Here is a 26,209-nt window from a genome sequence, read left to right on the forward strand (position 1 = left end):
TACCTAACGCAGCAGTCGACGCGCGATTGCCGGTTTGTTTCACTCAATTCATAAGGCACCCCACCTTTCAAGTTTCTTAATCTTCCCAATTTGCTTCAAGGGGATTAAAATAGTTTTGTCACTAACACCGAAGCCTGAAGCTAGCTCGGACGTGGTTTGCGATGGACCCGCTTCCAATTCTTCATTTTCAACTAGGGTCCCCGGCCGTCCACGGGGCTTGTTCTGCATATCGAAATTTTCCAAAACGAAAAAGTTGGAAACAAAAACGCACGCAATGTATTTTCTTTTGTGTCACGACCACCATACACGTCATAAATTTTTCGAGCCGTTTCCGCACCACTAGTGCCACGGTGGAACTCGTTCTCAACAAAGGCGATATTTCAAGTTTTCCATTTTTTAAACTGACTGCCGCAAACAGAAAAATCAGAAGAAAAAAAACAAATGAATGGCGGTTAACGAAACACAAGTAAATAGCTATATAAATTTGAATTTGGAATTGCTAACCAAAGAGGAAAAATTTGTGATTTAAAGTGACCAGCACAACAAAACGCCAATTTCGTATGTAGGTAAGGACCTAATATTAACAGATCCCTGTCCGATGAATCACATATTATGAAAAAATAACTCTTGTAATATTTTATGAACAGGAACCGGTTAAAATTTCTTTTTTTCATGAAAAACTGATCATTTCATTCATCACTCAACAGCAGAGGAGCCACTAGATAGAAAAATAACCAAACTTACTAAATTAACCATCCAAAAATTATATCATATATTTTCCCCAAATTCCAGTTTCAGTCATGTTACTGAGGTAAAAGTGTTTTGCCAGCTAATACACATTACATGCGTTAAAACTATTGTTATTTTCGCTAGAACATTCTGCTTATAAACCCATGAGTATATCATAACTAAAGTAAAATATACTCAGTCTCATGCTAGTCGAGTTAAGAAGAAAGAACATAGTATGGGAATGGTGTTTTCACAATTTCAGTGGTATTATGTGATACGTAGGTGGACATGTGGTCTCAGCACAATTAATTTGAATAGGAAAGCAAAACATGTTTTCAATTAGGTATTCGCTTCTAGATCTACATACATGAATTACTTTATTTCTCGCTCAGAAAGAATTGGCTCCTGTTTCAAAAAGTCATAATTTGTGAGTTTCGTCGACTATACCAAAGTCTGTGTCAACTAAGTTACATCCAAATTCGTTCAGTTCAACATTCCGTTACCAGCAACTAGACAATGTCAAAAGAAAAATATTCACACATATTTTCATAGAACAACAAAAAATAATCCGCAGAAGGTTTAAATCGAGCTATTATAATGGCTAAATTTCTCCTTCATACAACGAAAGCATGGTTGAAAATACTTTCGCATATATAATATTTGTATGAATTGTGATGAATGGTTTGGTTTAATCTACCTTGCCGGACAGAACAAAGAAAATGACATCAAATCACCGTTATATTATTTTTATCTTAACTTTCAGTATAGTTTGAACTCCAAGCAGATAAAGTTCGTTTTACTTAGAACAACCTAATTATCTACTTTGATTACACTAATCACGAGACTCAGATACGCAATCCCGATGTTTATAAAAATATTTGTTATCTCCTGTTAGGTTAACTATAGATTGTTTACTATATGAAAGTTCACATAGTAACAATTATATCTTCGCCTATTGGTGACTCTTGACATTATTTTTTTTTCTTTTGTTGTATAATTAAACTAATTGCCTCTACCTCATCACAGCCAAGAATACCACATTCCACATTTAATTCGCGAAGATTGCGCTCAAACCTCAGTTAGTTGTTATTGGAAAAAGACTTAATAGATCTGTCTATTTTGTTAGACTTAAAGGCGTGATATTAGTCTTTGTGTGCCAATGGATAAATTTGACTTCTGCATAGATACTATTTAGTCGCAAAATAGGCATAAGATACAAATCAAAGAGCTCCAAAAGCTTAGTGACAGACTAGGAGCTGATCGTTAAACTTTAACTATTTTATTGACAGCATATTACTTAGATACAATACCAATGCTTTGGTTTAATTACTTTTAAATGTACATTTGTATAACATAAGTCTTTTCAAATATTTATCTGTACAAATATATGCTTGTGTACATAAACTAAAATTTAACCAAAAGCTTGTGTACAAAAATAAATAATGATATAACGACTTTCCTTACATACATACATTTAATCACGTCTTATATCCTATATGGGATAGACAGAGCCAACTGTAATTTTAAACTTTAACTTTAAATCAAATAGACGTTGAACGCTCGCCGTATCGATTTTTCATCTAAAACTGATGATCATATATCTTCGTGGAATAACATTCTAAAAATAAGAGTGTAATATCGATGTATTGAAGAGTGAGTGCCACGTTTTTATAGTTGCCTCATAAATACCGTTATATCTTTATGCACGAACCATTTGATTACCGACATTTTCATGTCTTTAAATAAAATTTGATGTTTTAAGATGAAGGCGATGCTCGTCATCTTCACAAAAATCATACATATCTTATTTCGGAGCTAGATATAGTATCTATATCGTAAAGGTACCCAAATCTAGTTTCGAAATAAGATACCTTAACCCTAGATACTTATATTAAAAATGCGAAAGTTTGTGAGGATGAATGTATGCATGTCTTTACACTTTCACGGAAAATCTTCGGACTAATTTTGTTAGAAATAACTGGAATAACACATAGGGTACTTTTACTCCGATATTTTCACGGGATCAAAAGCCCGGGGGCAGCTATTAGGCCCTGAATTATACGTCTAACAGAACAGAGAACTGCTAACACTGGTTTCCTGTCAGAAAGTCCTTAGGTACGCCGACCACTGGATGAGATATAAGTATGTAAGCCTTCAACATAGAAGAAGACATACATAGAACATAGAACGAAGAAGAAGTACAGCATTCCCAATTTCCCAGCTTTTACATTATTTTATTTTCTTCCTGTTCAAATTCCAAAGTGCTTCATTAATATATATGCTTCGCGGAAAACAACTACTTATTTAGAGGATATTTCAGGGACATGACTACGTTTCATTATGCTTCAGCCGACGTGACTAAATAAATGAGAAGACAACTAAATGTTTCGGAAACATTTCATTATGTCCGTTTCAGTAGAAGCAGAATGCAATTTACTTCAAAAATAAATTTGTTCATTGTGTGCTGGAAACACTTCATTTGGAATATTAAAAATTTCTTAATTGGAAATTATATGTAAGAATGGACACATTGTTCTGTATGGATAGTAGACTTTTACGTTTTACTAACAGGCTACTAGGGGAATTAGCATTTTTAAGTAAGTACTATTGCAAGAAATGCAATTGCATTTATTAGGACGCTTAACGTCGGGCAGAGCTCGTGAACCGCAACGACCGAGGGCGCAACAAGACGAGAAAGATGAACTTATTTAATAAAAAAATTATATACCATCTATTCATTTAATAAAAAGAAGATAAATCTTAAATCAAGTGTTTATTGATGTGGCCCACTAAAAGAGAAGAGCGCTCATTACGTCTTATTCAACACGCAAGAGTTCTCAAAAGCGTGTTATTGCCATCATTGAGTCATAAGCGTCGGGGCGGCAGAGCGCGTGCGCAGGGCGGGCGGCGGCGTGACGTGCCGCTCAGCTGAGCCGCCCGCGAATCGACGCGTCGATTCGATATCCCGCGCCACACCGCCGCGGCCGACTCCGCAGAGAAACGTGTTTATTCCGCAGATAAACGGTTTCGTCATCCACGACATGATGGTGCGACGCAGCGGACGGTACACCGTCAACTGGAGGGGCTTCCGAGAGTTTGCCTTCGGAAATAAACCGCCTGATGATGGTGAGTTTTATAAATACTTACTCGCTGACATAACCTCTACGCTACTATGAAAACTGGAACGGAAGATGTTTCCGCGTATCTAAGAACTCGACGATATTCAGTGATTGATCAAATATGACTGTTTCGTGCTTAGAATTATGACTGATTCCACATTTATTGTAATGATTGGTAAGTGTTATCTTATTTTGTAATTAACAATGTTAGAAAATTAAGTACATATCGCAAAAAAACTTAGAATTGAAATATCGCTAATAAGAAATAATGCTATAAATCAGGTAGAAAGTACGTACTTTAAATGTTACTACTGTATTTGTCCGCGCAGTTAAGTATCTAGGTATACTAACTAGGTACTAATTTAGTTTTGAGTTAACTTGATAGTATCAACGTTAAGATAATCTAATTGTAAAAATGCCACTTAATATCTACGAAACATGTAAAATTATTGCAACAAAATGATAAAAACCATATTATTCTTCTCGTTAAAGTAACAAGGTACAATAACCGTAAACCGAAAATTAATTGATATTCATGACACGCAAACGCGAATATTCTTTCATGTAATTGGGAAATTAAACCTTTGCACGAATAAGTATATCATAAACTCATGTTCAACTTGAATTAGGAATAATAAGGTACATTCTAGAAAGGATTTTCTCAATTAAAACATAATTATCAGCCGACGCCAATGCTACGAAAATATATGTATCTATTTATTGTTTTATGACAACTTTTCTTTCCACATTACCACGTTTACTCTACGTGGTCACATTTTCATTGTTTTGTCCTCTTGTAGGAGAAACTAACCCATGTTGAATTATGGTAACTACACATGAAATAGTCTTAATGTGCAGGTTTCCTCACGATGCTTTCTTACCTACCGTAAAACATCGACTAACAATCAAACTACTAATAGGTATTTCTAATCAAACAAACTCCAAAAAGAGTCATCGGTACATGGCTACCCTAAAAGATAAGATACCGTCTGCGGTAAAATAACTGAGCGTCGGTGGTCGAATCGGTAAGGTGCCCGGTTAAAATTCGTAATGCGCAGAAATGCACAGGTTCAAATCCCTGATCGATCATTAAAAATGAAATTTTCAAAGTTATTAACATTAGTTTAAATTCTAATTGATGCTCTTACGGTGTTGATTCAGGCAACTGGATGAGTAACCAAGTACCTAACCATGAATCTAAAACGGATTACGTTTTCCTGCAAAGGTTGCGGAGGTCAGACGGGAGTCGCTTCGTGTAAAAACCTGAGTTACCCAATCCGGGATCCATAGTCACAGGCATACCCCGGGCTCCTCTCCAGAGAAGTGAGGGTGCCACCGGGACTCAAAACTCAAAATTCAAAATTTTTATTCATTATTATAGGATACTATTATATCGCTTAATAATTGTCAAAACGTATGGTTTAACAACATTGGTTGACGTCTAATAAATTACTTAAAAACTTAGTTTACTGCCGCTTCCAAGGCGTCAGTGCAGAAGAAGCGGTAACAAACTGCACTGCAGCATTTTCTTCAACATAAATCATCCACTAAAGCCGGGAAGACTGCCTGCGGTCAAATACATACGTCACGCTAAAGTCACGATATTTAGTATAAGTACTTAAATGTCCATCGTTCGTTGACGGCACTAATGATATTTGGAATACAAGGGGTTGCCCTTTTTGTGATCGGGGGATATAGGTCGACGTGATATCATGTTTGCACGAACGGTGCGTCACGACATAGCAAACAATTCACAGGATATCGGTTACATTTTCATTAAGTCTATCTAGTATAATATTATAATATATGTATATAATTTGAGACTGACCTGGTCTTGGATGTAAATGTTTAATTTATAGGTACTAGCTTTCGCCCGTAGCTCCGCCCGTATTAATTTTAAAATCCGGGGTTTTCCGTTCCCTTAGACTTTTCCAAGGTCTAAAATATTTTTTTTTATTTTTTACAAAATTATCTCTGTTTAATTATTTCAGTAACTTTAATAAAAAGTTACTTTGCATTTACAATATTTGTTGAGTAATAGAGAATTTATTGGGATTCAAATCTTTTTGACAAAAGTATAGGTACTTTTTCTATGTTAAACCTGCTAACATAATTACATGTCTTACCATTCACAATCGAAAAGTAGTTATAACACATCTTTGTTTGTTAATGGCAAAGAATGCACTAATTATCTATACCTACTTATAATAAATCTGTAGAGAGGTCAATTCTGTACATGGAATATATTTTCAAAATAACTATCAGGGGGTGATTAGTGATCGATACTGATGCCAAAAATGCAATCAGTAAAATTTTTGTCTGTCTGTCTGTCTGTCTGTATGTTCTTTATAGAAACAAAAACTACTTAACGGATTTTAACGAAACTTGGTACAGTTATTCTTCATACTCCTGAGCAGGTTATAGTATACTTTTCATTACGCTACAATAACTAAGAAGAGCAGTGAAAGGAAATGTTGGGAAAACGGGAGAAGTTACTTGATTTTTTAAGCTTCCGTCGCGTGTGCAGCCTTAATGGTTAAAGATACAGCAAAACCATGTATAACGGAAATATTCTACATAAAATTATTAATAAAATATCCCAAGACAAGATTTATGGTTGACTCACAATAACACGTGTAATTCCTAATAGCTTAGCAGTTCGGAGATTTCTGATTATATTTCTTTACTCTGATGTTTATAATACCAATAACACTCACACTCATTCATAATTCTTAAAAATTAATATAAGTACCTATTCAATAAAAAAAGAATCATCGAAATCGGTATAGAAACACCAAACTTATACATGAAATAAAATACCCTAACAAGCCATCGCGCGTAAATACTGAATCATGCTATAAGGATTATTTTTGCGTAACGGTTGCCGCGCTCGACGCGGCTAGCGGAGGCAGGGTATAAAAGGGGCAGGAGGCGAGCGCAAGCTTCATGACCAAGGCAGCCAGGGGGAGACTTCACGCAGTTCTCTCTTCCAGCCTCCCCCTGAGGACGAAGCTCGGGATCTAGCAAACGTACGTCAGATCCCGCCTCACGTTCGCGGCCCCGGCGTGGTACGCATTTTGCTCTGAGACCAACAGGAGAAGACTCAGAGCCCAAGAGAACCAAAGTCTCAGAGCAGTCGTCGGAGCCCCGCGCTACGTGAGGAACTCGACGATGCTCAGGGACTTGAAGTGGGAGAACCTAGATATTCGAGAGGGCGGACGCGTCATCACACAGCCACCTGCGCGGCATCGCGCCGCTCCACTCCGCTCCCTCCGGGCCGTCGGGTGAAACCCTCCCCTCGCTGCCTTGCGGCTGACGTCGTCAACCAGTGACGACGCCGCCGCTGATGGGAACTCCCAGTGTATGAAGACGTGAAGACCCAGGCCGTCACGGCCGCCCCATCGACCTGCCTACAGTCGTAGGCAGCGATGATGCCATTGAAGAGGGCCAAAAGCCCTGACCAATCTACTCCGACTCCACTAAGGGAGTATGGGAAGACCCGACGACGGCAAGACAGTATTGCACAGGCGTTTCAACTTTATTTTCTTTTCTTTTTCTTTTGTAAGTTGTAGGTACATATTTCTGGTTATAATTCTATTAGAATATTTTTTTTAGTTTAAATAAGCACTTAGATTTATCTATACTAATATTATAAAACTGAAGAGTTTGTTTGTTTTTTTTAATGTGCTAATCTCAAGAACTACTGGTTTGATTTGAAAGATTATTTTTGTATTGAATAGACCATTTATCGAGGAAGGCTTTAGGCTATATAACGTCTAGATGCAACTATTAAACTATTAGGAGCGAAGAAATAATGGAAAATGTGAAAAAAATCGTGGAAGGAGCATCCTTGAGGGCTTCAATGATGCCCAAAATAACTATTCCACGCGGACGAAGTCGCAGGCACAGCTAGTATCTAAATAAAATTGAGTTTCATAAAGTTTTTCAAGCGTGTACTTTATAGATTGCGTAAAAATCTTACCCTTGTACGGAAATGTAAGTAAATTAAACAAAGTAAACGAAACACTCACTTAACCGGTTCTTATAAAAAAACCTGCATACGGCTTTTATTCGGTCGAAAGGAGGTGAACGGTTTCGATATTAACACAACATGAATGAAGAATAAGGAAGATGCTAGTTTTGGATTCTCAACGCTAGGAAGAAGTAACTCTTTGGTAAGGTTAATAAAATTATTCTTTTGACAATTTTATTAACCTTACCTTTTGTAGTAAAATTATTTACTTTAATACCTAGATTAAATTAATATTTTTGTTACAGAAAAGGTAGAAAAGAAGCCTGAAGAAGATTTGTCGAATCATGATGTAATTTTTTTGAAAAGTATAGTAGAAAGTCCAGATTTCGGAAGAAAGTACGAGGTAAGTGATCGAAGGTGTAAATACTAACTCTAGTTAAAGCTACAAGTTAGAATAGAAAATCAGGTCTTATGCTTAATTTTATAAAGTTATAAAATTTATATGGCGTCATCAGCGGAGGAGTTACAGGAGATGGTAAACTGTATGCATGAAGCTTTAAAAGAGAAAGGAATGAAAGTGAACGTAAGTAAAACTAAAACACTGGTTTTTGAAATGGAGAAAGAAATGACAGCATGAAATATTTTGATTGGATGAGAAAAAGTTGAGCAAGTGAAAGAGTTTGTATATCTAGGATCAAAGTTTACATCAGATGGCAAGTGTGATAGTGATATTGAAAGGAGAATGAACACGGGGAACATGGTGAATGGAGCTTTGCATGCCTTTATGAGCAGTCAGAAACTATCCAAAAAGGCTCGACTGGCTGTGCATAGGGGCGTGTTGGTCCCGACATTAATGTATGGGAGTGAAAGTTGGGTATGGCAAAAGAAGCACGAAAGCAGAATAAATGCAGTAGAAATGAGAGCGTTAAGGAGTATGTTGGGTGTGAAATTGAGTGACCGGATAAGGAACAGCGTGATAAGGGAATGTTGTGATGTGAAAGAAGATGTAGTTACAGGAATAGAAAAGGATATGTTGAGATGGTTCGGTCATGTGGAGAGGATGAATGAAAACAGGTTGACTAAGCAGATATACATGGAGGGTGTGGAGGGATAGGTCGGAGTGGGAAGACCTAGACGAACGTATCTTGATCAAATTAAGGACGTCCTGGTAAAGGGTCAGGTCAAAAGTACCCGAAACCGCCGCACTTGCATGAAGAGAGTTATGAATGTGGATGAAGCGAAGGAAATATGCAGAGATCGTGGCAAGTGGAAAGAGGTAGTCTCTGCCTACCCCTCCGGGAAAGAGGCGTGATTTTATGTATGTATGTATGTATAAAATTTATGATAGATGCAAGCTTTCGTGATGATTAGCGAAGAAAATAAGGGTACCTTTAGTGATTAGTTGGTGCCGTGCAGATTGTAATAGTCATTGAAAGGAAATATTTATAAACTTGGGCTTCACCCAAACATTAAGCCATCCAGCTAAAAGTAACCTTTGTTTCTTTTTAAGACTCTGTCTACGCCGTTATTATTTGGCATATGATTTTAAACCCCTGTCTTACAAATAACGCAATCAGTTTTGTTAAATTAAGACCCTGTTTAGTCCAAATATCTGAGGTGAGGAAACGACAATACACAGACCCTCAACCCAACCAAACAAAGGCTTGGGGATTGGCAGTTTGCATCTTGCACTGGCTTGCTTCACACACACCTTCACACACACTTGGCAGCGCAGGCATTACAGTGTCGCCAACTTAGCGCTTTCTGTGCTAAATCTAGTACTTTTTATACCAATCGTTCACGGCGAACATAAACCTCAGGAACACTTTTAATTTTTATAAAATTGTGAATACTCAAAAACTACTTAACCAAAGTTGATACCCTACGAACTTAAAAAATCTATTGACAGATCGAACACAAATTTTTAATTTTATCAAAATCAGACCATCGGTATTTTCGCCAAAATTGTAGATAATGTTCTGATATTAAAAATACCGCTTTATTTGGGTCGAATTTTGCGTGTTTTTATTGGCGACAGTTGGCAACACTTTGCCAATAATGTCAATGTCTATATTAAAGTACAACAGAACAGACAACAACGAACGAATGTGAAATCGAGCTTGGGTGTGTACTTTTTTATAAATTTCAAACGAATCAAATAAAATTATTCTTACTTTTGATATTCTTTGTAAACAATAATCTGATATTTTCAAAAATTATTAGTTAATTGTCGCGAAGACTATGATTTTCATTCAAGAAATCTAACTGACTAGTGCCACGCCTATTGAAACACGTATTATTTCGGAGTGTCGATCGTTGTATAGTGATCGTATAATATCTACGTGTTTTGTTCCAGTCCACGGACTGCGAGGAAGATTTAATCGTAAAACCTGTGTCCCTGGGCAACGTCAACATAGTTAAATCCTTGAGCGAGTATCGAGGTAACAACATAAGGACTATCGAGCAAGCAGAACTCGCTATATTATTGTCTAGAGTACATTTCAGGGTAAGCTTACTATGAAACATATTTCCACTCCAATTATATTGTTCGTAGGCGTAAGATAATATACGTAAGCTTATGTTGATTAATATATTTTCAAGAGATTTGGAATAAATTCTTATTAGATTCTTATTATTTATGTCAACCACTGATTCTTATAACATTATATGTGCTTCTGTAAGTAGGTACATTTGTATTCACAAAAGTTTATTAAGTAGTATTATTGTTTTTAGGCACTTATAGATGCTCATGACCAAATAGGTGCTATTTGGCTGGAGCGAGGGTCTGGTATTGATGAGAAGACAGTAAACAAAGATATTAGTAAAGACAGTGCCGAAGGTGGTGATAAGACGCCTGAAGAGAACGGAGATATGCCTGTGGAGACTGTAAAAGTTGTGGGCCTGAGAAAAGTACCTGGACAGCCTTTGGGGTTGACAGTAAGTAAAGTTCTATCAATTTAATATAGAGTAACTTTATCAAATGCAGATCCAAACAGAGTTGCATACCATCAACACATTAACAGCTGACATGTTACAAATCATATGATCAATTTAATTTCTGGAATAAAAGTTAAGTCTTGATAAAAATAAAAACAAGTTTGATTTTCAATAAATACAACTTTTTGTATGTAATTGACTAACAGCAACATTGACTTTAAATCATTAAAACAATATCATTTACTAATCCAATTGTTACTGTTCTAGGTAACAACAGATGAACATGGTCAGCTGATAGTGGCTAGAATATTAGCAGGTAGTGCCGCTGCCAAACAAGCATTATTGTCCGTCGGAGATGTTTTATTGGAAGTGGATGGAGTCCAGATTGATACTGAGGAGCAGCTCAAGGAAGCAGTGGCTAAGCCTAACGACAGGCTAACGCTCAAAGTCGGGCCAAACCTTAAGGAGAAGAACTCTCAACTCACTAACAAACTAAGTGTAAGTATTTTGAGTAATATTATTAAAAAGGCCATTAGTTGTTGTAACTACAACCATACAACAATGAGAAAATATATTATTATGGCTTTTGGCTTATTCTTCACTCCATTTGTTCTTATTATGTGTGGCAATGACAGCTTAAGCCAAGTTTTTTAAACCACGTTATTCAAAAGAGAAAGATATTTCAATTTTACTGAATGATTGATATTGTTTCCAGTGTTACATGAGGACACTTTTTGACTACGACCCCAAGGAGGACACATTGCTGCCCTGCAAAGAAATTGGCTTAGAATTCAAGAGAGGAGATATTTTACAGGTAAATTCAGGTTTATATATTTTGTTTTTTTTATTTTCATATTATCCAGTTAAATCTCTGATTCAGACACAAGATAATTTAATTCTTAAGTTAATTATATTTTGTCCTTAAAAATGGAATTTTCTGATAATATGTTGTCAACTATTTCCGATGCTCGCCATCGTGTCGCAGTAGTATGGGGCTGCATTGTCTGTCAGTCACTATGTATTGCAAGAGTGTTCTAAATATTATTTCTTTTTGTTATTTGCACTTTAAAGGTGTCAGACCGCAAAGATCCTAACTGGTGGCAAGCAAGTCATGTAGAGAATCCAGACGTAGTCGGCCTGATACCCTCGCCCGAGCTGGAGGAGAGACGCAAGGCATATGTACCACCTGAAGCGGACTTCGTGCACAAAATTAGTATATGCGGTGCAAGGGTAAGTGTGTAATTTCAGGCATTCGTCATTTCCAATGTTACTTTTTAATCTAATAGAGTTTGCTAATAGTCTCGTGGAAATAAAAGTAGCAAATGTTACTCCAAGGCCTCACATCTGGAAAAAAACGTATGCAAGTATACCAGTAGATATTAATTAAACTATGGAACCACTATTTGTTCATTAATTTTTAACTTCTTGACGCCTCAGCTAAAAGTTATTGATGTGCGAAATTTCATAAAATAAAATATTCATGCTAAGAATTCACACGATTATCAAATTCCGATCATTATTATTCCATTAAACCTTTTGGCAATGTCCAATGGGAATTATTTTCAGCGTTATTATAATACAAAAGCCATGAGTCACATGATGTTCTAATTAATAACAAAACAATTATGTAGTGTGTCCACCAGTGACTCATACTATCAGTTAGGATAATTGTTCGAGCCAAATAACGACACGGCCCTTGTTCAACCAATTTATGCAATTATAAATCATCCGTATTTTTCTCACTTAAGATTTTTTGGGCCACACATTTGTATTCTCAGAAATAAGGTACCATATGCTTGTGCTAACAATGACCATATGCTTCGATTAAGTTTATAGTTGTTTATTACTTTATCGAAGACCTTATGCAACTTTGCGCGTTGCTTATGAATATATATATTATATATATATAATATATACATTAGTATTCATTGAAATCTATGGACCAATTTGGATCATTTCCTTATATTAGAAGTTCCCATGTAGTTTCTTCGACTTAAACAACAGGTAACACTTGTTGATGAAGCAAAAAATATCCAAAAAAAAAACAATTTCCCACAGATATCGAAAAAGAAAAAGAAATTCGTATACGAGTCTCGCTCAAGCGTCCAACTAGAGGGCGCCGAATTAGCATTGTACGAAGAAGTGGCGCGCACGCCGCCCTTCCTGCGGCGGACGCTGGCCATGGTGGGCACGCGCGGCGTGGGCCGGCGCACGCTGAAGAGCCGCATGATTCAGGAGCACCCCGACAGATTCGGCGCTGTTATACCACGTGAGATACATACATATTGTCACGTTTATATCCCTTGCGGGGTAGACAGAGTCAACAGTCTCGAATAGACTGAAAGGCACATAGATAAGGACGTAGTCGCCTTTTACGACATCCATTTTAGCAGCACGTACGCATTTCATTGACAATATTCAGTTCTAAAAGCAGCTCGTAAATATTCGTTCTTATAGAAACAAAATAAGCTATGGTAGGCACTTGTGGGGTGGGCTAGCTAACGTTGAAATGTCATGGCTTAGGAGCAACCGAACGCAAGTACTCTCTTGCATGACAATACTGGGTAATCTTGCATACAATAGTATTTTTATTTTTCTGTATTTTAGTATGCTATAAAAATATATTCACACTTTTCAGATACATCACGCCCGCCGCGGCCTATGGAAGAAAACGGGCAGTCGTATTGGTTCGTTTCACGGGAGGAAATGGAGCGGGACGCGCATGCCGGGCGATTCCTGGAGTACGGGGAACACAATGGACATCTGTACGGGACACATCTGGACTCTATTAGAGCTATCATCAAGGAAGGTACGTATTATGGGGTCAAATGGGAAATGTTGCAGGTCCAAGAAAATTCAACTGGTATCATTCCTACACCTATGGTGCTTTTACGATCGAGGCGTAGGTTTTTAAATTTATATCCTACTCGTATAGTAAATTCTTGTGTCACAATGTTCGTTCCCGTACTCCTCCGAAACGGCATGAAATTTTGTGAGCATATTGAGTAGGTCTGAGAATCGGCCAACATTTATTTTTCATACCCACAAATTGCAAAACAACGTTTGCCGGGACAGCTAGTAGGATATAAAATTTTAAATTCATCGACAGAGAAGGGGACTATTCTGTCACATTGTTTTAACTTAAATTAAAAACTTGATCTCATCCAGGCAAGATGTGCATCCTGGACTGCGCCCCTCAGTCATTGAAGCTGCTGCACACCAGCAGCGAGTTCCTGCCGTACGTGGTGATGCTGGCGGCGCCCGGCATCGAGCAGCTCAGGAACCTCACGCACGCCTCCAACAGGAACCTCTCGGTGAGTGACGCGACATCTGTTAACTAGATACGGAATCCCCACTATCGCGATCTAAGTGACGTGTTTGCATTGTGTGGGCGTCACGTGACATCATTGAAGATGTAAACTGATACACCTGAATTTTACAGAAAATATATATTTGTTGATTATTTTCTTAGTATAACGTATAGCTGAGCATTTCGATTAGTGTTGTTTATGTTATCTTTTTAGATGCATGGTACTCCATGACATACCAACAACAGTATTAGAAATCTGCACAAATTAATCGCAAATTATATTAAACTTATACAGAGCTAAGCTGTTGTTTGTACTTACGCATTCTTAGTTTTGTGATTTCAAATAGAAATTTGAATTGTTGATGACGAATTAGTGAACAGGTTTGTATAATATGTACATTATTCTTCTTGCAATTTTTATTCAAACAGTGCAAGTTTCATGTTATCATATTTGCCATACTTACTAGTGAATTTATGCTCCATTTTAAAGTTTACAAATTAGCGTCTACTCGTGTTGTTGTACGCATGTAACCGAGGTGAACAAACTCAAATCTTAACGACTTGGCCACTGGATTACCGTTATCACATAGAATCGCAGCCATTGACCCTATTTTTAGGGTTTAACGATAACTTGCGTAACTAAACTTTGAATTTTAAACAAAACATCGATATTATGAATAAACTACCAACAGTTGAGCGCGTAGTAGCGCTAGAGTTTTAACCACATTCAAACCTCGGATCTTTTTAAAGGAAAATAAGATTTTTATTTAAAATTGCTAGAGCATTTATTCACTCCCCGAAAGATCCGAAGTTAAAACCCTGCGCGCTAAACTATTTACTGTGAAATGATTTTGCTAAGTTTCTCGTGGGCCGATTCCCCGATACAAAGCCGCCCATACAAAGCCGTATGGAATAATTGATGTATTAGTTAGTGCTTTCTTTTTTAGTTGAGGGTAGTTGTAGTAGACTTAAAACTGAGGGCCCCGAAGGGCGGACAAAGTGGTAAGAGAGCTGTGGGAGGGCGGACCCCGGGCACCGAACCATCGCGGCGGAGGGTGCGACCGGGAAAACGGAAAGATGAGAGAGATATTAGTGCTTACATCCCTTAGTCTCCGCCTCTTAACTTCTACGCGAAGAGATGTCGAATCCTATTCTACTCAGATGAAAACGTCTCTCTGAAAAAAAAAAAGTCTGATCGAGATTTTATGTATCTCGATCAGATCGTTTTCATTTACATTAATAATTTATAAAGGCATGATTTCAGACTATAAAATCATGATAAAGAATGAATTTATGTTTGGTATTGATAATTGAAGTACATAGTTTATTTTGTAATTTCTTTTGTTTATATTAGCATGTTTGATATTGTATTGATTGTGGCATGTTAGTTCGACCGGCAGAGCTCTATCCGCTACAGTTCCCGGCGCGCGCGCACGCTGGAGTCACTCGCGTCTTTGTACGAGGTAAGTTTTATGCAGCATGTTTAGTTTACTTTAGCATGTACTGAAATATGACGATCCCATTTTGTAAAGCATGAGTGACTTGGAGAGTCGTTATATACTAACAAAACACACATAACATTTCCAATAAGTTTTGCAATATTTTTATGATATAACACTAACTAATTTGTTGTGCACTTGAATCTAATAACATTTTTACAGCACCTTCTAAAAGTTTTAAAGGATTTTTCTAATCAGATTGTGTCGGGCACTAAAAAAAAGCATGATGAGCACATTCACAAATTCGACTATTCATTTAGTACTCATAACCAGTCAAATAACCATAAAAAGTTGTCGATTTCTGAACGATAGGAAATGCTTTTACAAATTTGATTGGTCTATTAGGAGTTGCTCCTTTTTAATACGTTTTCGCTTTTACATAACTAATATGCTGTAAAAATCGTTAAAAGCACTTATTTTCATTAATACCATTGGTTTCAACCACCATTTAGGAAGAAGACATGAAACAAACTCTGGAGGACAGCGCCCGCATACAACGCCAATACGAGAAGTACATAGACTTGGTCATCACAAACAACAATATGGATACGACTTATTCCAAAATCATGGACGCTCTACACTCGCTCTCTACTGACCACCAGTGGGTGCCGGTTAGCTGGATTTACTAGCAGTAGGAATATTATGATTAGGCTTAAAGTGTAGATAGGGCTGTCACTCGAATTGTCTATGGTTTGAAGAAAAGAACAGTAAATGCGTACATATTAATGCCCATGAAACTCGTTATGAATAATTATTTCATAAATAACAAGTACCTACATACATAAGGGCACCTATTTTTCTCTCTTTACCGCTATTATTAATTCTTTAAATTGTATGGCCTATGTGTGCTGTTTTCATTATATCTATATTTAATGAACTACTTAATTTTTGGCATAATATTTAACTCAAAGACTACATACTACATATTTGTTAGTTTAGTTTAAAGTGACAGCCCTGATAAGTGAGAGATAAGTTGCAACGCAATTGGTTAGCTCAAATACTATGAATTCAATTTTTTACAAGATAAACGGTGATTTCATCACAAATAAGTATTAAATATATCGAGTGCCTAAATTACGAGTATATAGTTTGTACATCACAAAGCCTAATAAAACCCCAATTGCTTCAAGATAAAGTAGTTTGTATCACCACATGCGTTTGATAGAAATTAAATAATATCAGAGTAATATTAATTTTTATTCTAAACAAATAGCATAAGATAAGTCAGTCTTCCCGCACTTTACCATCATTTTAGCCGGAATAAATTGCTCCAATTTGCTACTCTGACATAACGCATTTAATATAAGCTTTTAAATGTAGACAAAATCTTTCAAACTTCACCTTTTATATAACTAATAAATAATTAAAATATTCTACTAGCTCATTATTTATATCTGCTATTGATAGCAGAATTTTTCTTCCAGTATGAACGCGAAGAGTGCGGGTTAATGTTGATTAACCGAACATTGTGCCACCTTGTTCCAATAGTTGTAAAGATTTTAGTAAACCTACTTGGCGCCCTTAAATTTGAACAAGAGATACTGTTAAGTATAACATAAAAAAAGATCGCTTTTTTATAGAAAGTGCTTTATTCCGTAAATATCAAATCACAATACTATATAAATCTCTAAATTTTGTATTCAATAAGCCAATGATGTTTTATATTAAGATAGTTGTAGTTACCTATATCACTGTATCTGTCTATCGTGTATAAGTTTTGCTTTTATTTTTATATTAATCAAATTTTAAAGTTGATATAAAAACATCACAAAATCTATCATCACATAATAATTATACATGAGAGATTTATATGCAAATCTTGCTAGTAGGTACATAGTTGTATTATTTTGTGCAGTATGTTCAAGGATTCTTGCTTGTATTAAGTGACAATGATTGTAAACTTAGCTTACTTTAAGAATCTCACATTCCGTCCATTTTATTTTGTTATTTAGCTGTAAATTTTATTGTCATGAATTTATTCAATATACAAGATGTAACATCGATTCCTTATTTTATTTTTGCTATCGCTGTTTGTATTTTTTATGTTGACCATAAACCAATATAATAAAAATATTTAATTCTTCCAATACATATAGTTTCTACTAATAATGTTAGCCAGCTGATAACATGTCATTAAACTTTCACTGGTTTCACTTTCCTGGTGATCTCAGGAGATGCAGTCACGTCCCTTATCAAGTATGATAATGTTCATCTACACGTAACGATAGATAATCAATGATGTTGTTACTAATTTTGTCACTAGCTTTATATCATTTTACGGCTTACGCTGATCAGTCTGTAATAGCTAGCAGGTGAATTCAGAAGACATTAAAAATCTTTGGAAATTAAAATTAAATTGATTTCATACAATATTATAACAACATACAAGGTATTTTTTAGAACATTGATTTCTTCAACCTTTTTTGTTACTAGGCACAAGTTGATCTATTGATTTGTTTGTCGGCTGCTCTTATGATGGCGCGTTGATGTTTTGAATATGTTGGGGTCGATATGATTCAAACCAGGCTCGTTGGAGACCACCACATTGTTAGTTCCAGTATCCACTTTCTCCAGCAGGTGCGGCGCTAGTAAGAGGAACAGTTGCTGAAAATAGTAATGAGTATCAGAGTAAAATGTTCACGTGATAAGTATTTGAGAACTTATAAGTAAACATCATGTAAAGCAAAGTAAGGAGGGGTATATGCCTTGACTTCATCGAGCAGCTAAATAAATATTGGCGAGATTGCTCTACTAAGCACTTTATATTAATTATCACTTTCAATTTCACATTATACGTAATAATAATTCAAGATGAGCGCGGAAAAGCATAAGAAAGATATTTTATATTTATAAGACCTACTGGATATAATAAACGGACGGATCCTAGGGGTGATTCAAACAGGACAAACCCGGAGGATGATGGAATTACATTTATGGCCAACCAACCTCAGCCCAGGGTATAAGTGGCAGGTTAGCGAACGCCGCTTGCCAGCCTGGCAGTCCCAGGTGTACCAGCGCCATCCTGAAGTACATGGTGAAGGAGTCCGCGAGCCATCCCCACGTACCCTCGCGCGTCACCAGCCACACAGACCACGAGCCGCCAGTGTAGATCAAGCAAACCTTTAGAAGGATAAGTAAGCGATTCAGACCGACCGGCCTCGCCCGAATGTTATTTCAAAATGCGGTAAATAAAACTGAAACTTATGACCAGAAATTAAAGTTCATCAATCACCTGAAATGTAAGTGCACCTTACACACGTAAATGTCTCGGGGTCAAGCCGATTCGAGTCGATCGGACTGAAATCTGAATCGTATCTAAGAATATGTAAGATTGCCTAAATTATAATATGGTGCGATAAATTTTCCTTTCCCATCATTTTTGTAGCTTTTGCCCACGAGGATGTCAGATAAATTTCTCACTTTGCGTTTTCTCAAATGCATTTGGCGATTGTGCTTTGTAGTAAGAGGTCCATTTTAAGGTCTAGATTTTCTACAGTATTGTATAGGTATTATTATAATGTGCTTACTTTCCATTTAGATATAGCACTTACTAGACAGGCCAAAATGAAACCTATTCACTTTCCTTCTTCCTTATCTAAAGCTTACCTTTCCAATTGTTCTACAACTATCCAATTCGAAAACTTTACTCTTAGTGTTCAACACTGGACGGGGCCCACTGCCTTGTCTAGTGACAGAAAAATCCAAAAGATCCTTCAAAGCTGGTGATAAATATAATTCATTCAATGGATTTACATGAATTGATCCCACGGGCAAGATTTCATCAGCTATAGAAATAAAATAAAACATGTTGTGACTTATGATTTCTTAGGTAGGTACCTACCTAATTTGAAAGTTGACATTAAGTATCCATTAGGAATTATTGAGAACTAGCTTTGCCCGCGACTACGTACGCGCGTTTTTTCGCACTTCCCCAGGGTTAATTCTTTCTCTGTAAAAGTCGGTTAAGTGGTTTAGGCGTAACAGACAGACAAGAGTTATTTACGCATTTATTAACTAGCTTCTACCCGAAATTTCATCCACGTGATGTAGCGCCATCTATAAAGAGCGACGAATTTAGCACCACGAATGCAGCGGTACCGCAAAACCAACGGGAACTAGTTTTTACCGCGATGAAAGTTACTCTATGTCCTTCTCCAGATTCTTAATTTTATATAGGTACGTAATGTTTCAAGAATATTAATTCAGTACGTGCATAACCCTTAAATAGGTACACTGTCAGCGTCCATGGAAAACAATGTCGTTCAACTTTCGCGCCGGTCACTATAAAGTTTAGCAGAAATTCCCAATTTCCCTCTCATAGAGTGAAGTGGACATCCTAGACTCTCCTCCCTGGATGACCATAAGGACTAATGCCCGGCAGATGATAATAACTAATAAGAATCTTCTTCCATTTGGCGTTAGTCCCTAACATCCACACCACTCTGGTAAGGAGCCCGGAGTGTGGAGAAAGTGCCATTGACCATGAATCCTGGATTGGGTAAGTCAGATTGTTACACCAAGCGACACCCATGTGACTTTTGCAACCTTTCCAGGGGAACCTAACCCGTATCACATGTCTAGTTTCGTGAATGTAAGGTTTATTCAATGTTTTCCCTCATCGTAAGAGTATCAGTTAGTAGGTATTCAAACTAATGGAGTTACATAACTTCGAATAGTAATTGATGTGGTTCCCTGCACCAATAAAAAAAAAGAATAGGACCACTCCATCTCTTTTTCATGGATGTCGTAAAAGGTGACTAAGGGATAGGCTTATAAACTTTGAATTATTCTTTTAGGCCACGGGCTAGCAACCTCTTACTATGTGAATCTCGATTCTATCATTAAGCCTACGAGCTGAACGTGGCCTCTCAGTCTTTTCAAGACGGCTCTGTCTACCCCACAAGGGATATAAACGTTATTATATGTACGTATGTTTGTTTGATATATGGTCGAGGTGGGATTTGAACCTGTGCCTAATCTGTAATACATAAAGCATTTTAACCGGGCACATTACCGATTCAACCACCGATAGTCAATAATGAATGAATGAATATTCAATTTCTACCTACGTACTGTTACTTATGTAGGTACTTAGATTATATAGACTTAGAAGAAAAGGCGGACGGAGTGTGGTTAAAGCTATGATTACGATTAGGTGGCGTTGTTTGTACGCATATGTGTGAGTTAAAGAAAACTTGCAATTTCGTGAGATTTCAGATTTCAGATTTATTTATTGCAAGTCACAAGTTATAAGTTGTTAAATAAATAGTAGGTACAAGTGACGCCCTGCAAGGGCACTGCAAACATGAGGGCAACTAGTTGCCACATTACTTACAAATTAAATTTGATTTACAGATTTTCGCTTTATTTGTAATAAAGAAATCAAAGTGAATTGGTAGGGAATTTATCGTCGAAAAATTCAGAAATATCATAATAACATTTACCTACGAGTAGATTTTTAAGATCTTTCGCAAATATAGGGATTTTTTTAATATTTTTTATATAATTCGGGATATGGTTATATATTTTTATAGCCATATGATGAGGGCTGGAAGAAACAAGTTTCATTTTAGTGATTGGTCTTTCTAGTATGTTGAGGTCTCTATTATTTCTTTTGTTTCTATTTATCCTTCGTATATACAGAGCCTCATGCTTCCTCACAAATTTGCATGCTTCTAGAATATATATAGATGTTAAGGTAAGAATTTTATGTTTTATGAAATATGTTCTGCAGGATGTCATCTGGTCAATATTTACGAGTATTCTAACGATTTTCTTTTGTAGCGTAAATATATCATTAATTGTACAAGAGTTTCCCCATATAACTATGCCATATGACAGTCTGGAGTGGGCATATGCATAATAAGCGGCAAGGCAGGTTTTTAGGTCAGTTACCCGTTTAAGTTGGTGTAATGCATAAGTAAAAGATGAAATCTTATTTTTTAGTTTCTGAATATGTGGTTTCCAAGTCATGTTGGTATCTAATTCGATCCCCAATAAGGTCGCCGTGTCGACTGTTTTTAAATTAGTATTCTTATAATTAAAATCCAACTGCAATGGTCTTTTTTGTGATGGTTTAAATTGTAGTAATTTAGTTTTATTTAAATTAAGTTCTAAGTTATGTGTAGGGTAAAACCAGGAGAGATGGACCAGCGGGTGAGACGGACCATCGTAATTTCTACTAAACTATAAGATTTATTTAAGCTAGCAAAACTAAAGCGTACTTGTCAACCTATTTGCTCCATGTTGAAAGTGAGACTGTTACATTTTTATTGGAAAAAATAATAAAATACGGTTTAGAAGATTTCGGAAGCGTAATATTTTTATTGCATGTGTTTTGAAAACTAAGGTACGTAAGAGATAATGTATTTTTTCAATAGCAATTGATGGTTTTGGGTTAGTGTGGTCTTGAAATAATAAACTAACCTCAAAATAATTTGTTTGTTTATTACGTTAGTAGGTTAAAATAGTGGTAAATCTGTCCTTACGATTTAGGAGAGATGGACCATGGTAAGTAGGGGTAAGATGGACCAATAGTGAATAATATTATTTGCTTATTTTAATTGATATAAAAGTTATGTTTATACAAATTTATAAATTTTAATGAAATATTTTTTTTATAGGTAGGCCATGCCTCTAATATACAAAAGAAAAAGTGGAGTATGTCGAGGGAAACTATAAAGATACTCTGAGTAAAGACGAATGGCTGCAGTGTACTATGTGTGAACGCTGGTCCCATGAAAGCTGCACCTCATATGCTAATATGTGCGAGCGATGCGGTGATACGGTGACAAATTGAAGATTTTTTGTTTATTTAATCGTTTCTCTAAATCGTTAATTTGATTTTGAATTTTTATTAATTGTTTAAGAAGTTTAAAATGATTATTTTTTGTTAAGTCCATCTCTCCTTACTTACTGGTCCAACTCACCCGCAGAGTATGGGAGAGACGGACCGAGGGTACATTTTTTATATTTGTTGATTATTTTTAAAAAGAAGCTACAATTGTGCCATAACGCAGTAAAATAGGTTGACTATTAATAGTAAGATACTATAACACCAAAATGTATGTTAGTTCTTAAGAAATAAAAAAAATATTGATGACAGAAAAAATGTGGTCCATCTCTCCTGACTTTACCCTATCCAACCAATTTATTATACTATCCATAGTAATATTTAATTTATTTTCTAGTTCAACTTCATCAGAACAGGATAGTAAAACCGATACATCGTCCGCAAAGAGTATGCACTCTTCTTTGATTTCGTCTGGGAGGTCATTGATGTATATGAGAAACAGAATACACCCTAAGACACTACCCTGCGGAATAGAGCCGGTGGAAACTGCTCTATTTGACCTTATAATTTCTATTTTACCCGATTCAAAGTTTGTATACCTAAGTTCGACGTGTTGTACACGTTTTTCGAGATATGATTTGAACCAGTTAAGTGCCGTGCCTCTAATTCCTGAATCAAATAATTTGTTAAGCAGAATATCGTGATTTACTCTATCGTAAGCCTTACTCATGTCTAGGAGGAGTCCTAATGAGATTATCTACATATGACGTAATGGCGGCCGGCTGTCACACTATTGGTGAGTGTGGCGTGTATTTAAGCATACAATACTACAGTATATAATTTTAGCGCTTCGTTTTGCCATGTAGTAAAACTTCGTCTGCCTTTGTTTTCTATGTCTATGCTTGGGATACCTAGGTAGAAGTTAAAATATACTAGATATTAAATTGACAATGGACTCGTCGAGTTATTTATACAACCAAAACCAAACTGATACTTTCCTGAATATTTATAATGCCAAGTCAACTGAAAGCCGTCACTTGAAGCATAAAAATTTCGTAAATCATCAGGTAAAACTGCAGAATGTCTCTGTTCCCATGTAGATATAGCCACGCGATCACATGGTGATCTGCGTTCTACATTGACGTTACATATACGAGGATCAGCTTCTAAAATAAATGAATGTTAAGTAAGTAGTGGTTGTTACCATGTAATAAATATATTTATTCTAAGTAAAGACATAATTATGTACAATGTGTTTTTTTTTTTAAGTATCTCGGGTAAGTATGCTTCTCTCCTTCTTTGTCTTCGAACGCATCCAATTTTGACAATTATTGTCAGAACTTTGACATTGACAGTAAACTCGTGGTTCAGGAATTACATTCTTAAACATAACCTCAATTCAATTACTTTGCTGAAGTGAAAAGTTAGTGAAAAGCGAAGTTATTATTATTTTTATTAAAATCATGACAAATTTAAATGCTGGAGTTTGTGCTATAAAAAAAGAATTTGTCATAGAAAGAGAAGACAAAATCGGCAAAGCAGAAGCCGCTTCTTCTAATCATTTAGAAAAACGTAAACTAGATTATATCGATCAAGAAGATAATGAAAGTAAGAAAGCGAGAACAGGAAACATAGAGGTAAGGATAGACAAAAATAAAAAGAGAGGACAAAACAAAGCACGACCCAAAACCTTTAATGAGAGTCAAGAAAACAAACCCTGCCCTAGTATTATTGACGTAAAGTCGAGTGAAGAAACCAAACCTTGCCAATATAGTAATTGTAAGTTCATACACAACTCGCTTGATTATTTAAAGAATAAACCTAAAGACATTGGAGAACAGTGCCATGTTTTTAATAAAAGAGGAAGATGTCCCAGAGGTATAGCTTGTCGATTTGGATCAAATCATATTACAGCTGAGGGATTTAATTTAGTTAATGAAAACAAATTCAAATTATGGAAAGATGATGTCCGAAATACTCTGCAGTCTTCACTTCAACTTCCATTACAAAAGAAGAAATATGATCTCAGTTTTGCCGAAAAACTGGTTAAACTTATGGATACAAGAAATAAAACTCCTACAGAATCAGAGGAGTTATTACAACCTGCCGGAAATTCGGGTGCAATCACAGATGAAGATATAATTAAACTACTCCCAAAAGAGAAAAAAGCAATTGATTGGAAAGACAAGTTATATCTGAGTCCACTTACCACTGTAGGGAATCTTCCATTCAGAAGAATATGTAAAGAGTTTGGCGTTGATATCACTTGTGGGGAAATGGCATTATGTGAGTCCCTGCTCAAAGGAACAACACAAGAATGGGCTTTAGTTAAAAGGCATGAGTCAGAAGATTTGTTTGGTGTTCAAATATGTGGCAATAATGCTTACATAATCACAAAGGTGGCACAACTGCTTCAAGAAAACACAGAGCTTGATTTCATTGATTTAAATCTTGGTTGCCCCATCGACTTAATATACAAGAAAGGTGGTGGCAGTGGCATGATGCACAGACTAGCCTCATTGCAAGCTTCTGTAACGTGTGCTTCTAAACTCCTTAGTATACCGTTTACTATAAAAATGAGAACAGGAGTATACCAAGATAAAAAAATTGCTCACACTCTTATACCAAAGGTAGTTGAAGCTGGAGCATCATTGATTACCCTGCATGGAAGATCCAGAGAAGCTAGGTACACTAGGTCAGCAGACTGGGAGTATATTGAAACTTGTGCTAAAGCAGCCACACCTTGTCCAGTCTTTGGCAATGGTGACATTTTATGTTATGATGATTATGTGCAGCGGAGAGAAATGGCACCAACTGTCCAGGGAGTGATGATTGGTCGTGGAGCTCTTATCAAACCTTGGATATTTACAGAAATAAAAGAACAGAAGCTGTGGGATATAAGCAGTGCTGAGAGATTTGATATTCTTAGGAAGTACACTAACTATGGATTGGAGCACTGGGGTTCTGACATGAGAGGAGTGGAGAATACCCGCCGGTTCCTATTGGAGTGGTTGTCATTTTTATACCGCTATGTGCCTGTAGGACTGTTAGAAAGACCCCCACAGAAAATAAATGAGAGACCACCAAGTTACTTTGGTAGAGATGACATGGAAACATTAATGGCTTCAAATAACTGTGCAGACTGGATCAAAATTAGTGAGATGTTGTTGGGCCCTGTACCTGAAGGATTTGTGTTTTTACCAAAGCATAAAGCTAATTCTTATTAAAGATTTTGTTTTTATTAATTTGTAGTTTTTTATAATTATTCCCAATTGCTTTATGTTCCTAGGTACTCACTATAACAAAACTTACCCAATATTTTTGTGACTCCCAGAGTTATATTCTCATAAAAAGAATCTTCAGACACTAAATCAACACAAAAACTCATTTTCGCTTAAAGGAAAATTGTAGATTTTGAAATATTTTTTAATAAATTTTAAAACAATAGCGCACAAATAAAAAACGTCATAGCAACCCATAAATATTAGCTAGCATAGGATTAGCAACTCAATGAGACATTGTTGTCATGGCACTAGATAAATATTGTAGTAAAATCCAAAAACAGGATTCCTATTTTTTACTACGCTTTTATTATTGTGGTTAATAAGAGTATTACAGTTAACTGCCAATTAACGAAAACCCCATAGAATATCGCGCCCTACCCATAAAAACCCTAATCTCATATTCAGAAATCAGTGCCCCAATTTAACTACATACATATACGAGTCTAGAGTTATAGACAACGTTATCAGTATGTAAAGGTCGTTCATGGTTTTCTTCGTCTGTTCCTCGATGTCTGTTTGGGAGTGACATGATACCTCTTTCGCAACATTCAACGTCTCATAATTG

General features: G+C 36.2%; 3 protein-coding genes across 3 annotated transcripts; 2 read left to right on the plus strand and 1 right to left on the minus strand.

The window, feature by feature from the left end:
- The first annotated feature begins 3,704 nt into the window (after positions 1-3,704).
- Positions 3,705-17,640, plus strand: LOC106143140 (protein PALS2). The gene is made up of 12 exons (XM_060954806.1): positions 3,705-3,855; positions 8,127-8,224; positions 10,178-10,327; positions 10,555-10,758; positions 11,026-11,256; positions 11,474-11,572; positions 11,830-11,988; positions 12,817-13,027; positions 13,397-13,567; positions 13,927-14,072; positions 15,457-15,531; positions 16,020-17,640. Exons 1-12 carry the CDS (start codon positions 3,771-3,773, stop codon positions 16,194-16,196), a joined length of 1,806 nt encoding a protein of 601 aa, XP_060810789.1. The 5' UTR covers positions 3,705-3,770; the 3' UTR covers positions 16,197-17,640.
- On the minus strand, positions 17,538-25,821 carry LOC106143141 (tubulin polyglutamylase complex subunit 2). The gene is made up of 5 exons (XM_060954817.1): positions 25,673-25,821; positions 23,359-23,526; positions 19,174-19,352; positions 18,514-18,687; positions 17,538-18,171 (listed from the first exon to the last, which is right to left on the minus strand). Exons 1-5 carry the CDS (start codon positions 25,746-25,748, stop codon positions 18,013-18,015), a joined length of 756 nt encoding a protein of 251 aa, XP_060810800.1. The 5' UTR covers positions 25,749-25,821; the 3' UTR covers positions 17,538-18,012.
- LOC106143139 (tRNA-dihydrouridine(47) synthase [NAD(P)(+)]-like) lies at positions 23,702-25,605 on the plus strand. Its single transcript, XM_013345148.2, has one exon. It carries the CDS (start codon positions 23,824-23,826, stop codon positions 25,585-25,587), a length of 1,764 nt encoding a protein of 587 aa, XP_013200602.1. The 5' UTR covers positions 23,702-23,823; the 3' UTR covers positions 25,588-25,605.
- Positions 25,822-26,209: the final 388 nt, after the last annotated feature.

This window comes from Amyelois transitella, chromosome 2 (genome assembly GCF_032362555.1).
Source record: "Amyelois transitella isolate CPQ chromosome 2, ilAmyTran1.1, whole genome shotgun sequence".
NCBI lineage: Eukaryota > Metazoa > Arthropoda > Insecta > Lepidoptera > Pyralidae > Amyelois > Amyelois transitella.

Coding starts and splice junctions, on each gene's coding strand:
- LOC106143139 (XM_013345148.2), top strand. CDS start 23,824: ATGACAAATTTAAATGCTGGAGTTTGTGCTATAAAAAAAGAATTTGTC.
- LOC106143141 (XM_060954817.1), bottom strand. CDS start 25,748: ATGAGTTTTTGTGTTGATTTAGTGTCTGAAGATTCTTTTTATGAGAAT. Junction 23,527..25,672: donor GGGAGTCACAAAAATATTGG/GTAAGTTTTGTT, acceptor CATTTATTTTAG/AAGCTGATCCTCGTATATGT. Junction 18,688..19,173: donor GTTGTAGAACAATTGGAAAG/GTAAGCTTTAGA, acceptor ATCCTTCTAAAG/GTTTGCTTGATCTACACTGG.
- LOC106143140 (XM_060954806.1), top strand. CDS start 3,771: ATGATGGTGCGACGCAGCGGACGGTACACCGTCAACTGGAGGGGCTTC. Junction 13,028..13,396: donor ATTCGGCGCTGTTATACCAC/GTGAGATACATA, acceptor CACACTTTTCAG/ATACATCACGCCCGCCGCGG. Junction 13,568..13,926: donor TAGAGCTATCATCAAGGAAG/GTACGTATTATG, acceptor GATCTCATCCAG/GCAAGATGTGCATCCTGGAC.